Genomic DNA, 14,224 nt, shown 5'->3' with positions numbered 1-14,224 from the left:
GCGGGAAAAAAAAACACGTTGGGAAAGCTACAGTGTTTTAAAGAAATAAACAAAAAAACTACAATTTCAACCAGTTCAATAGTAAAAAAATAAAATCAATAAAAAAAAAATAAAAAAACATGTAGGGAAAGCTAAAGCTAGATTATCATTCAGCTCAATATTGAAAAAATAAATTCGATAAATATAATTTTTTAAAAAAATATATAGGGAAACACTACAGCTAAACAAAAACTATATAGGGGAAACACTGTAGCAATCTATATTATTTAAAAAAAAAACTACAAAGCTAAATTCTCAACCAACTTAATATAAAAAAAAAATCTACAAGGATCATGTTGAAAAAAAAAATCATAAAAAGAAAAAAAAACCAATGTATGAGAATATTATAGCAATCCACAATGTTTTAAAGAAAAAAAACTATATAGTTAAATTTTTAACCAGCTTAATATTTAAAAAAATTAGTAAAGATAATTTTGAAAAAAAAATTAAAAAAAAGAAAAAAACAAAGACAAAGAAGTCAATTTTGGGTTAAAAAAAAAAGAAAAAAAAACATGTAACCAAAAAAAAGAAACAAAAGCAAAAAAAAAAAAAAAAGCTATAGTTATAAAACTGCTACAGGAAAAAAAATGTATAAAAAAAAAAAATACTTCTGTAAAAAAAAAAAAATCACAGCTGCTATAATGATTTCCCATGCATTTTAGAGTTTTTTAATATATATCCTTTTTTTATATATATTTTATCCAACTATCTCAAGGAAAAAAAAAAAGGAAAAAAGTTCACCATAATTAATAAGCAGTAAAATGAAAAATCCCTGTACAAGATGAGTCGTTCGTACTGGTATTTGCTTTTATTAATCGACCGAACACGAAGTCCTTTCCTCGCCGTCTTTATCAACTCATCCATGTCTGAAACGTAAAAAGTCACTCACAGACCAAGAAAACTTGCATTACCTCATTTACTTCTCCATTAAAACAGCACATAAATAAGACCCAGATAGCCCTTTCGACCTCTTTCTTCTTTGATGTTTTCTTGACCATTAACGAGGAAAAGAGGTAGAGATTGATCTGTATTTGTATTTATACTTAAAGAGAGATGTTGGAGAAGATTAGATTACCAGCAAGGCCATCATTGAGAGGGAGTGATTGGGTAGCTGATACTTCACATTGTCAGGGATGCTCTTCCCAGTTCACTTTCATCAATCGCAAGGTGTTTTTTTTTTTTTTAATTATTATTAAAGTAAAAATTGAACCTTTTCACTCTTTTTTGATCTTTTCTTCAATACCCATGTCTCAAAATGTCTTCTTTCAGTTCTCTCTTTGTATAATCGCTTGATCATGATTTGTTCATTCTTTGATTTCTATGTTATGATGATCACTTATAGCTTGGTTAGGAATATTTGGATCATAAGTTGAAGTTATTCATAATTATTAGACTTGTGCTTGTTGTAGATATCAACTGTCATAAGTTTTAGCTTTTGATTTAATTTTGTATCTTAAAAATCTATAATAAGTTTATTAATTGTTCTTAGTACTCATGCAAGCTTGTTTATCGGATTTTATAATGAGACGAATGTTGATTTTCATATGGGTTTTATCTTGCCTAGACTTTATGAAATATTGATTTATGTGTAATTGGATTTGCAGCATCATTGCCGAAGATGTGGAGGTTTGTTTTGTGGCAATTGTACTCAGCAAAGAATGGTTTTGCGAGGTCAAGGTGATTCTTCTGTGCGTATTTGTGATCCTTGTAAAAAGTTAGAAGAGGCTGTACGTTTTGAGATGCGGTATGGACACAAGAATAGAGCTGGGAAAGGTATTTTTTGGTTTTTGATTATGATCATTGATGTTTCTTACATTACATAGCCCATTCATGTACTGTTTTACTCATTGCATCACTGCAAAATTCTCTTTGTCCTTCTAGTTCTTCATTCATTCAATATATCTAAGGATTGTTGTTTGGCTACTCAAGTTTGTAGAAAGGTTACTTTTAGTCCCCTTTGTTCTTTCCCTGGCTTATTTAATAATCACTTTGGAAAATCTGTTAGTTTGTGTTGAAGTTCATTTCTCTAGCTCATGAAATGATGATTGGAGATGCAAATGCACACTGTCTGATGTTCATGAATATGTGCACAGTGAGATATAATGCATCTTCTTTTTAAATGGTACCTTTGTCTAAACCTAGATGGATTTTTGTGTAGGAAGTTCAAGAATGATGGCAAAGAACGAGGATGAAATTTTGAATGAGATTCTAGGCAATGATAGAAAGGAATCTTCTTCATCAGGACGGCAGTCCAACACTGACATGTTTTCTAGCATTCAAAGGGCAAGTAGCTGTGCTTCCTACTCAAATACTCAACGAGTTGATGCTCTGGATGGTGGAGGAGAAATACATCGAAGTCATTCTGTGGATGAGCGCAATCATGTATATAGTGAGGTGGGATCAACCACCCCTGAGGAATTACATCAACAAGCTTTGGATGAAAAGAAGAGGTACAAAATTTTGAAAGCTGAGGGGAAGTCTGAGGAGGCCATGAAAGCCTTTAAGAGAGGAAAGGAGCTTGAGAGGCAGGCTGATGCTTTGGAATTGTCTACTAGAAAAAATCGTCGGAAGGTTTTGTCTTCTAGCAACGTAGTTGAGATTCAGAATGAAGATGGCTCCAAAGAATCTGTCAGAAAAAGTAAACCCCTTGCTCAAGTCAATGAAAAGGACAACTTTACTGCTGAACTCAGAGAACTAGGGTGGTCTGATATGGATCTCCATGACAAAGACAAAAAACTGGTGAAAATGAGTTTGGAGGGTGAACTGTCTTCTCTTCTTGGAGAAATCTCTGGTAGAACTAATAAGAACACGGGAAGCAGTGGCATCGACAAAACCCAGGTTTTTGAACTTAAAAGAAAGGCTCTAGCTTTGAAACGTGAAGGAAAGCTTGCCGAAGCCAAGGAAGAATTGAAGAAAGCAAAAGTTTTAGAACAGCAGCTTGAAGAACAGGAGTTGTTGGGTGTGAATGAAGATTCTGATGATGAGATATGTGCTTTGATCTCTAGCATGGACAGTGATCAAGAAGACAAACTATTTGCTGAGGATGAGCAGGGTCATGGTTTTGATTTTGATCGCCTTGTGGGCACAGCTGATGATCTCCATGTTGATGGTAACTTTGAAGTGACGGATGAGGATCTGGTGGATCCAGAATTAGCTGCTACACTCAAATCATTAGGCTGGACTGATGATTCTGATACTTTGGAAACCACTGCTTCACAGTCTGTCCCAATTGATAGGGAAACTCTACAAAGTGAAATTCTTTCACTGAAAAGAGAAGCACTTAACCACAAACGAGCTGGCAATGTTGCAGAGGCTATGGCTCATCTAAAGAAGGCAAAGTTGCTTGAGAGGGACCTTGAAAGCTTGGGAGGTGAAGTGGGCAGCTTAATTGCACATGATACCACAAGAATGATGAAAAGTTCACCTTCCCAAAATACTAATGCAAAGAGCAATGTGAGTCCTAAACCTGCATCAAAAAGTAGATTGATGGTTCAGAAAGAGCTCTTGGCTATAAAAAAGAAGGCTCTTGCTTTGAAAAGGGAAGGTAGATTGGATGCGGCAGAGGATGAGTTGAAGAAAGGCAAGGTTCTTGAACAGCAGCTTGAAGAGATGGACAATGCTTCAAATGTCAAAGGGAAACGGGTGGCTGTTGGGAGTAAGAACCCAGATTTGGAAAATGAACATCCTAGTATTTCTGGAAGTCCACCAATTAGAGAAGGGGAGGAGGATGTAACAGATCAAGATATGCATGACCCAGCATACCTTTCAGTTTTAAGGAACTTAGGTTGGAAAGATGATGATGACAATAAGCATGCAAACTCTCTATTTAACCCTCCTAAGGAAAGTGATAACCTTTCTACTCAAACAATCAATACTTTAGTCACTCAGTCTACATCCAATATCTCATTGAGGACACCAAGAAGAAGCAAAGGTGAAATACAGAGAGAGCTTTTAGGCCTGAAAAGAAAGGCTCTTACTTTAAGACGTGAAGGTAAGATTGATGAGGCAGAGGAAGTGCTTATAGCAGCAAAAGCATTGGAGACCCAGATTGCAGAGATGGAAACACCGAAGAAAGAAATTCAGATCGAGTCTAACAAGCCCAAGGATGAAATAGTCAGATGTGTTAGCAGTGCAGCAGAGGAAGGAGATGTAGATGATATTGCAGAAAAAGATATGCATGACCCATCACTGCTATCAATGCTAATGAATTTAGGGTGGAAGGATGATGAAGTTGAAGTTGTAACCGTGCAAGCAAAGCCATCTAAACAAGTTTTGGATCATTTGATGCTTTCAACTGATCCATCCACAATTCTGCTCTCTTCCAGCATTTCAGCTGCCAGACCAAGAAGCAAAGGTGAAATCCAGAGAGAGCTCTTGGGTTTGAAAAGAAAGGCCCTTTCCCTTAGGCATAATGGAGAGACTCAGGAAGCTGAGGAATTGTTGAAAACAGCCAAGGTACTAGAGTCCCAAATAGATGATCTGGAAGCTCCAAAGGAGGAGCTTTTCCCTGATGCTTCTGAAGACAAAAAATATCAGAGTACTGGATCATTGAATAACCATGTAAAGGAGAATAATGTGAACAATGCAGTGGAAATGATTGAAAAGTTGGTGGCGGCGGTGGCAGCAGTGGATCCTAATGAAAAAGTTATCGAGTCATTCACTGGTCTAGGAAGAAAGGGAAGTGACAAAACTGCTCCTCCCTCGTGGAGTCCTGATACTGTCAATCCAGTGCCTTTTGAGATCAATGAATACAACCGTCCATCTGTAGGAGAGCTTGATCTATTGGATGAAATGGGATCCTTTAGTAACTCGAGAATAAATCAAGGCGCCGAGTTCTTTCCTCCACCTCATCAGTCTATGAATCTGATGGATTTGCTGACTGGTGATGATTGGAGGAGTCCTCAAATACCAGCCAGGAAACTTGAAGATAAAGTCGATTTTGGTTCTGATATATCCTGCCTGCCTGAGCCTCATGTTCATGTTGGCTCCTTGAGAAGTGGGCTTGAAAATCTCAGAAGCAAGGACAGAGAAGCCAATTCTATTTCTGATGTTTTCCATTTTCCTGATCCCCTTGTTCATATGGGTTCCATGATACATTCACCTATGGATCTTGGAAGCACAGAAAATGTTAGAACTGGAAAGAGAGAAGAAACATTTAATTCAGGCAAGAAGCCCCATGATGATAAAACAGATTCTGCTCAGGGATTGGCTTCTCAGAACAACAAAAATGCCCTTCAACAAGAAGTTTTGGCCCGTAAGAGGAAGGCAGTTGCGTTAAAGAGAGAAGGGAAATTGGCAGAGGCTCGAGAGGAACTTAGGCAGGCAAAGCTGTTGGAGAAGAGTCTTGAGGTCGAGACCCTTGAGCCTGTAAGTGGTACCCATGATGGGTCAACATCTGTGTCAAATGCTCCCCCTTTTAAACAAAAGGATCTCAGTGCCCCAAAATTTTCTCCAAAACCACTGTCCGGGCGTGATCGATTTAAGTTGCAACAGGAGTCACTGAGCCACAAACGTCAGGCCCTAAAGCTGCGAAGAGAAGGCCAGGTGGAAGAAGCAGAAGCTGAGTTTGAATTGGCCAAGGCTCTGGAAGCCCAGTTGGATGAAATGTCTTCTAATGATTCTGGAAAGTCTTCTGTCAACATAGCAGAACCAGCAGATGATGTAGTTGTTGAAGATCTTCTCGATCCTCAACTTCTATCTGCCTTGAAAGCAATTGGAATTGAAGATAGCAGTATTATATCACAAAGTTCAGAGAGACCAGAACCTGCAAAAGTTAGTCCTACCAAGAGTGAAAAAAATAGCCAGGAAAGAAATCAGTTGGAAGAACGGATCAAGACAGAGAAGGTAAAGGCAGTAAATTTGAAACGTGCAGGGAAGCAAGCTGAAGCTTTTGATGCTCTCCGGCGGGCCAAATTATATGAAAAGAAACTAGATTCCTTGGAATGAATTTGATCATTAAGGATGCTTGAGAATCTTCCAAGTATGTTTTCAGGAACACATTTGGATTAGAGATGAATAAAGTTCCTTTTCCCACATTGGATCCGTACGAATTTGTATTAGAGAAACTAGATGGACAGTGTACCTACCACATGAATTTGCATACCTTTATGGTCAGAGAGAGAGTTCTCAAATGGTTCTCAAGCAGGTTCTTCTCTACTGTAATGTCTGATTTATTTAATTTAGAAAACGACAACAGTTTGAGCTGTTTGGCTTCATCTCTTGTTGTTTCTATGATTGCATGTTATAATTGCATATATCTATTTTTTTATTAAAAAAAGTACTAATTTAAATTCTATCAAAATAAGATAATTTTATAGTATAATCATTTTTTCTCTTATTAATCTATTTTTCTCATCTAAAAAGTATAGGTTTTTTAAGCAATGTACTTCATCTAATAAAAACCAAAGGAGATTAGTATAAATATTCAAAAGACTCAAAACTAGATAAAATATATATCTCTTTAATTAAAACCTTTTTATCTTATCAATGCTATTTTTTTAGCAATTTGTTTATCCAACTATTTATTTGTTAAGGCAAAAAAATATTATAATCATAAAAACATAATTTAAAAAATAATTTTTTCATTATTATGCCACAAATGTGATAAAACATGTATGAGTAGTTCATCTTATTTGCTTTCCCAATTTTCGACCACAAAAATAGTGGTTGAAAAATCAAGGTATTTTGAACTAAAAATCTATCTTTCAATCTATTTTTATCTAAAAACATCTAATAAATATTTTTATAATGTCCACAAACTAATTTTTAACTCAAAACATCTCTAAATTGGTTCAAAAACCACAAAATCAAATCGAAAAACAAATCTTTTAACCTCAATCTCCTTTTTCAACAAGATGGGAGTTTAAAAACTCCTTTTATTGAATAGAATTTATTAATACCAAGATCGGAATGTAAAATGAAAAAAAAAAACTATTTTATGGTCTCTTTTAAAAATACTTCTAATTTATATAAAAATATAAGAGAAAAAAAAATTCAAAACACGTCAAGCTACTCTCTTCAAAACAACATGCAAGTTGAAAAAAATGTAAGAAAATCAATTACTATTAAAAAAAAAAAGTTAAATCAATAAAAACAATCAATGAAAAGGTTTTAAAAAAATTAAAAAAGAGGACCGAATGCTATGTGCAGGGCCACACTTCTGGGTTTAATAAAAAACCTCAGCCCCCTCCTTGTGCTATTGTGACCAGAAAATCATGGTTATAGTATTCGGACCTTAAAAGTTTAATTTTCAGCTCGAAATAAAAACACTTTCAAAATACAGTATTTGCTATATAACCTGTATTACTCAATTTGTAACCTTACAGAGGAACAGTAGAAGATAGCACCTTTGTTTATCATAGCAGTGAGAATTAGTGTAACTGTGTGTGTGTGGAAAGAGATGATAACTTCAATTACAGGATCCGTATGTGTTGAAAGATGTTCAATTCACAAACCAAAGCTCTTGTTCCTCTGCGTGAAGCTTGAATTCTATAGAAAGACAAGCGGAAGAAGATTGAAGAAGAAGAAGAAGAAGAGAAGAATAAACCAGGGAACAAAGATGATGAGTAAAGGAAAAGATTAAACCACTGGAAAAGGGCAGAAAAACAACAAGCACTTCAGTTCATGCATTTAAGTTCATGTATTTGAATCTGAAATTAGTAACACAACTCCTCCAAAATTTTCAAATAACAGGGAAAAAAATGGAGGGGCAATTTCTAAATGTCCTCGTAGAATCTCCAGAGGGCTTCACAAAGTTTCTCATTTTTCACAAAATTCATTGTCAGGCAACAGTTTGTGAAAATTCATAATATTTTAATCTGATTCCATCTCTTAACTTTCTAATTAATTTAATAATTTGATAATGGTTGCACCTTTTGTTTTACATTGAAAAATAACTTATAATACAACCGGTAACCCTTCTAAGAATTTGAATGATATCTCCTAGTGGAAATCATATATATATATATATATATATATATATATATATATATATATATAAAATAACCACTGTAGTTTTTATAGAAAAAATAATTACCACTGTATGTTCCCCGATGGAAAAGGAAAGAGGAAAATAGGATATCATGGTAATTTGACATGATTTAATCTTAGATTTTTCTAACCAAGCCATTTCAAATGCGAAAAACACATGTTTGTAGTAAGGGTTGGGGTGGGAAAGAAAAAAAAAATAAAAAAAGAAATGGTTGGTAGAGTTATGGTCATGTATTAACTTTTATCGACGAACTTATCAACAGAATATGTCCATCGGTCCTTCTGACGGTAAATAGACCACGTCACTGAATAAAGATTCCGGTTTGAATCACTTGCTGATTTCATCGGCAATTCAAATGATGAATCGGTCACGTTACCGTATAGAATTGTCATTTTGAATCCCTCGATGATTCCATCGATAAAATCATCTGTAAAAACTTTTATGTTAGTGAACCGTCTTTTTTTTTATTCTGAATATTTCAGCTGTCATTCCATCGGTAAATACCGACTGAAGTAGTCCGCCAGTATATACTGATGAAATTATAGACGGAAAGAATTATGTTTGTAATTCTATTGGTATTAAACAAATTTATAGTAGTGCATAAAATGTTGATAGAAAATGAATAACTTGACTAAATGCCTAGTAGAGTTTTTATTTGAATAAATTCATATTAGCAAACACTTTTCACTTCAATCAAACATGACCGTCATTGTGTTTCAATGATCATATTTCAGAAATACATTCAATACTAAAAAAAACATGTCTTCAACCTGTCTTTAATCTTAGTATATGCTTGACCACACGGCTGTGATTTTACTGTACATGTGAATAATTATTGTGCATATGGTACATGAACAATTACATATAATAATTAATCCAGTGATCACATTACAATATAGTTGTGATTTTACTGTACACGCGAACAATTCTCATGGATGTGATACGAGGGCAATCAGGCATATAATAATTAATCCAATAATTAGAAATGTAGTACATGCGTGACCACTCAATTGTGTTTTTACTGTACACGCGGTCACTTATTGGACATGTAACACATGCACAATCATGCATATAATATATGAATTATTATTATTTTTTATACATGGAATTACTTTTTCTCAGTGTACTAGTTTGGAAAATAAATTTGTTCATAGAAAAATTACAACGGACAATTAACTTGAGGTTCTTGGATGGAACGTCTCCACCTAACATCTTATTGAATGCTCCCAGTCCATTTATGTTAACTTCCTAATTGTAGTCCTTTTACTTTTCATGCATGGCTGCAATTTTTTTATTTTTTTATTTATTTTTATTTATTTTTTATATTTTTCTATTGTCTTGTGCACCCCATAATTAATTGTCGATGATAACGAGTAATTTTGAATTAGATCATATGTTAACCGATCATTCTACTCGAAATATCTTACTTTTTAAGAATATATTTATAATATTAACTTAATACATTTTAAAAAAAATTAAAACTTCAATTTAAATACTAGTCTTACGATTGAAATGGAGAAAAAATACAAAAGATGACACCCTTTTGATGGTGTTGGAAAAGAACAGGGTTAGAGCAAAAAAATTCAAAAACTAATTAAATCAAAAAAATTAAAAAAAAAATAACTAAAAAAATCAAATCGTGAAAAAAATCAATTAAACAGATTAAAATTCTAAATAAACTGACCGGTTTGTTTTGGTTTTATAAGCTTGAAATCGAAAAAACAGAATCAAACCAAAAAAACAAAGCCAAACCGAAAAAAACCGAGTCAAATTGAAAAAAAACGAGCTAATTATGTTTGAATTGGTTTTGTCTAAAAAAACCAAACCAAAACCGATCAGTTTAAACTGGCTTCAATTTTTTATATAAATTTTATTTTAATTAATTTTTTATAATAAAAACCAAATTAAATAGAAAAGAGAACGCCTTTTGTTTTGTAATAACGTGTAACACATTTTGTGCAAGGTGTTATTGGGTGCACATTAACTAGCCAACACCATTCATATGGACGTCGTGATATCCGTTGAGAAATAATAGAAGAAAGATGTCCTTGTTGATATGGAAAACTAGCCAATGACTTTCGTGCTCCTGTGTTTTTTTTTTTAATATTTATTTTTAGTAATTATGATTTGTTGATGTGATAAGAGTTTGTATTTTAAAATAATACGTCTTTAATTATTGATGTCTAACTTATATAAAAAGAATTTTAAGATGTTGAACTTTTGGCATCTATAAAAAGAATTTAAATATCTAATTTTCCTGGTTGCTGATAAAAGATGATGAAGTGATAGGAATTATGCCGGAGGCATGGGAGTTAGAAAATATTTTTTTATTTAAAAATATATTAAAATAATATTTATTTTATTTTTATTTTTAATACCAACACATTAAAATTATTGAAACATACTAAAAATATTATTTTAATATTTTTTAATTTAAAAATAATTTTAAAAAATATCTGAAAACAGTTTCAATCGTATTTTCCTTAGTGATGCAGCTATGGAGGACGATGTTGACTTGCACTCAATTTCTTTTAAATGGATTTTTAAACTCATATTTGTTAATATAAACATGTTAAATTTCGTGTTAGAGGAGTGGTTGTTAAGATTTTGATTTTGATTTTATCTGAAAGAAAAAAATATTGAAGAGAGAAAACAATGTTTAAAATGAGAAAAATTGTGGTTTGAGAGAGATGTTTTTATTTCATTTAATTATATATTTATAAAATGATAATTATTTTTTGTTTTAATAAATAAAGAATTTTTATATTAAATTTCAGACCAATCAAGTTACTAGATTATTTAAAGTCAACTCTCATATAAATTAGTTTTAAACTTATGGTAAATAAGGAGTCAAATAAAAAATTTTCAACATTGACTTATTGAATTTGATGTGAAATAGGTTTTTTTAAACTTTATTATTTTTTTTTAATATCAATTTTATTATTTAATATTTAATTAATTTTAAATTAATTTTTATAATTTATTTCGGTTTACTTTCTACGTATTATTATAATTTCAAATAAATATTATGATATTATATAATAAATTATTATTATTATATTATTAAATAAAAAATAATTTTTAAAAATAAAATTATTAAATTCAATAAAATCATAGAAAATAATTTATAATTAATAATTGTACGGACAAAAAAAGTGGTGCCCGCCACTAGAAAGCTATCCATAAGATTATTATTTTTGTGGTGAAGTATCCATCAGATTGTACGATCGACTTGTGACCTCAAAATATAATAGCTGTCGAATCTTCATGCAGTGTTCATATTACAATTTAAAAAAAAAAAAACTAAAAGGCATCGACTCTTTCTACAGGAATTCACAATACAAGTTTTTTCTTTTGCATTTTCATCATCGAATTTTTTTTATTAGATTCTTTTGTGACTAAATTAATCAATAGTTTCTTATAATTTGTTCTATGAAGTAAAAAATAAAAAACAAGGACCAGAGTTTAGAACACGAAGAACATGTATGACAACTCTATATTTTGGGCAAAAAAAAAATGATTTCAATCCTTTTATTTACCTTTAATTACCTTTTCAACCACTTTAGTTTTTATAATTTTATTTTAGATCCATAACTTCATTATGCTTATTTTTTTGTTCATGGTTTGAGAGGGAGAGACAATAGCTGGAAAATTAATGAATTTTTTTTTATTAATTGTTCTATTTTCAATGATTAAAAACTTCAATATTTATATTAAAAATTTTTGTTTAATAATAAAAGTTTAGTAACGATGAGTTTTTTCATGGAAACATGCATGACATAAAAAATAAAATTAAGTTCCCTTTTATATTTTTGATTCGGTTGATTTTTTTTTATTTTTTAGGTGATTTGGAGCTGTTAGGTAGTTTAAGACAATTTTTATAGCGTTTATTATGAATTTTGATTGAAAATTTGATTTTTCAACAAATAAAAAACCTAGCCCTTGAATTTTTAGCCATCACTGGCTAGAATATAGGCAACAATAGGTGAGGAGTCGTCTACCATAGTAAATGACATATCATTTGTCTTTTTTTTTAATAAAAAAAGACTTGTTTTCTACGTCTTTAAAAAATAAAAATAAAATAGGGATAGGTCTCAATACACTGGGCTACCTAAATTAGACTTGTGCGTCTAACTTGTTTTTCTATTGTTTTTATTTTTCTCTCAAATTAAGACTTGAATGCACCATATAAAATTATATTGGGTTGATCCTAGTGCTTTTTTTTTTTTTAACCGTATTATTGTTGTTTAATTTCAAGTGTATTAATAATGCCAACGAATTTCATGCGATCTGAATATTATTTTTCTATGTTGGGTCCCACCAATAACCTCGTCGCCTGAAGTTACCTAGATAGTTCTATTGGCATGACAAGAATATAACCCCATGTGACAAGGACATGACATGACATGACATGACATTACATAAAACTTCAATATTTATGTTAAAAAGTTTTGTTTATCAATAAAAGTTAATAAACATGGATAAGAATTTCTTTTTTATTTTTTAATGAGCCGAGTTTCATTAGTTATTAAACATTTTCTACAAGCGGGTGAGAACAAATACAATGTTAATAAAGGAATACCAACAAAATAATTTTTTTTATATATTAATTAATCAAATACAGTGTTAATCATTAGAAGGCTAAATAAAGAATGTAAATTGAATTATTCATATTGTGAATAAAAGATGAGAAATCACATAATTTAAATAAAACTGTTTTTGAACAAATTAAAATAAAAATTATAGGAAAAATATATCCTCGTTATTTTCTTACAAACAATAGAACTCTATTTTAAATGATTAAAAACTTCAATATTTATGTGAAAAAAGTTTTGTTTAATAATAAAGTTTAGTAATGATGAGTTTTTTTATGGAAACATGCATGACATAAAAAAAAAGATTAAGTTCCCTTTTATATTTTTTATTTGGTTGATATTTTATTTTATAGGTGATTTGGAGTTGTTAGGTAGTTTAAGACAATTTTTATGGTGTTTATTATGAATTTTGATTGAAAATTTGATTTTTTAACAAATAAAAAACCTAGCCCTTGAATTTTTAGCCACCACTAGCTAGAATATAAGCAACAGTAGGTGATGAGTCATCTATCATAATAAATGACATGTTGTTTGTCTTTTTTTAATAAAAAAAACTTGTTTTCTGCGTGTTTAAAAAATAAAAATAAAATAGGAATAGGTCTCGATATACTGGGCTATCTAAACTAGGCCTATGCATTTAACTTGTTTTTCTATTGTTTTTATTTTTCTCTCAAATTAAGTCTTGAATGCACCATATAAAATTATATTGGGTTGATCCTAGTGCTTTTTTTTTTTTTTTATCGTATTATTGTTGGGAGTTTAATTAATTTCAAGTGTAACCTGCTAGATCAAGTATATTAATAATGCCAACAAATTTCATGTGAATTGAATATTATTTTTCTATGTTGGGTCCCACCAACAACAACCTCGTTGCCTAAAGTTACCTAGATAGTTCTATTGGCGTGACAAGGACATAATCGCTTCTGACAAGGACATGACATAAAACTTCAATATTTATGTTAAAAAATTTTGTTTATCAATAAAAGTTAATAAACATTGATAAGAATTTCTTTTTTATTTTTTAATGAGCCGAGATTCATTAGTTATTAAACATTTTCTACAAGCGGGTGAGAACAAATACAATGTTAAAAGAAATGATATTTTTCAACAAACGAATACCAACAAAATAATTTTTTTTTATATTAATTAATCAAATACAGTGTTAATCATTAGAAGGCTAAATAAAGAATGTAAATTGAATTATTCATATTGTGAATAAAAGATGAGAAATCACAGAATTTAAATAAAACTGTTTTTGAACAAATTAAAATAACAATTATAGGAAAAATATATCCTCGTTATTTTCTTACAAACAATAGAACTCTAAAGAAATTTCTCTATAGCGTATAGTCTTCATGCAACGTATTTTTTTTATAGCCGTTAGATTCATCCAGTCCTGATATAGATAGTGCAAGTGATTTCATGTGATTAAGATAAGAATCCTACTTGTGTTAAGATTCACTGATTTCATGAGCACTTAATTTCAAACTTTTGTTTGTGGATCTGCAGTCAGTCAACATAGACTTCTGCTGTAGAATGTGCAGTCAACATGACAGAACATATGAATCACGCATTGGGTGGCCCTAGCTAGCTAGCATTT

At 31.2% G+C, this 14,224-nt stretch overlaps 1 protein-coding gene across 1 annotated transcript; it reads left to right on the top strand.

Annotated features, from left to right (window-relative positions):
- Positions 1 to 816: 816 nt before the first annotated feature.
- LOC118042816 (uncharacterized) lies at positions 817 to 6,254 on the top strand. Its single transcript, XM_035050537.2, has 3 exons — positions 817 to 1,206; positions 1,644 to 1,812; positions 2,198 to 6,254. The coding sequence occupies exons 1-3, from the start codon at positions 1,093 to 1,095 to the stop codon at positions 5,983 to 5,985; spliced, it is 4,071 nt and encodes a 1,356-aa protein (XP_034906428.1). The 5' UTR covers positions 817 to 1,092; the 3' UTR covers positions 5,986 to 6,254.
- The last annotated feature ends 7,970 nt before the right edge of the window (positions 6,255 to 14,224 follow it).

The sequence above is a fragment of the Populus alba genome, chromosome 4 (assembly GCF_005239225.2).
Source record: "Populus alba chromosome 4, ASM523922v2, whole genome shotgun sequence".
NCBI lineage: Eukaryota > Viridiplantae > Streptophyta > Magnoliopsida > Malpighiales > Salicaceae > Populus > Populus alba.
Note: the sequence above shows the minus strand (reverse complement) of the source record. Positions and strands in the feature narration are given on the sequence as shown.

Coding starts and splice junctions, on each gene's coding strand:
- LOC118042816 (XM_035050537.2), top strand. CDS start 1,093: ATGTTGGAGAAGATTAGATTACCAGCAAGGCCATCATTGAGAGGGAGT. Junction 1,207..1,643: donor TCACTTTCATCAATCGCAAG/GTGTTTTTTTTT, acceptor TTGGATTTGCAG/CATCATTGCCGAAGATGTGG. Junction 1,813..2,197: donor CAAGAATAGAGCTGGGAAAG/GTATTTTTTGGT, acceptor ATTTTTGTGTAG/GAAGTTCAAGAATGATGGCA.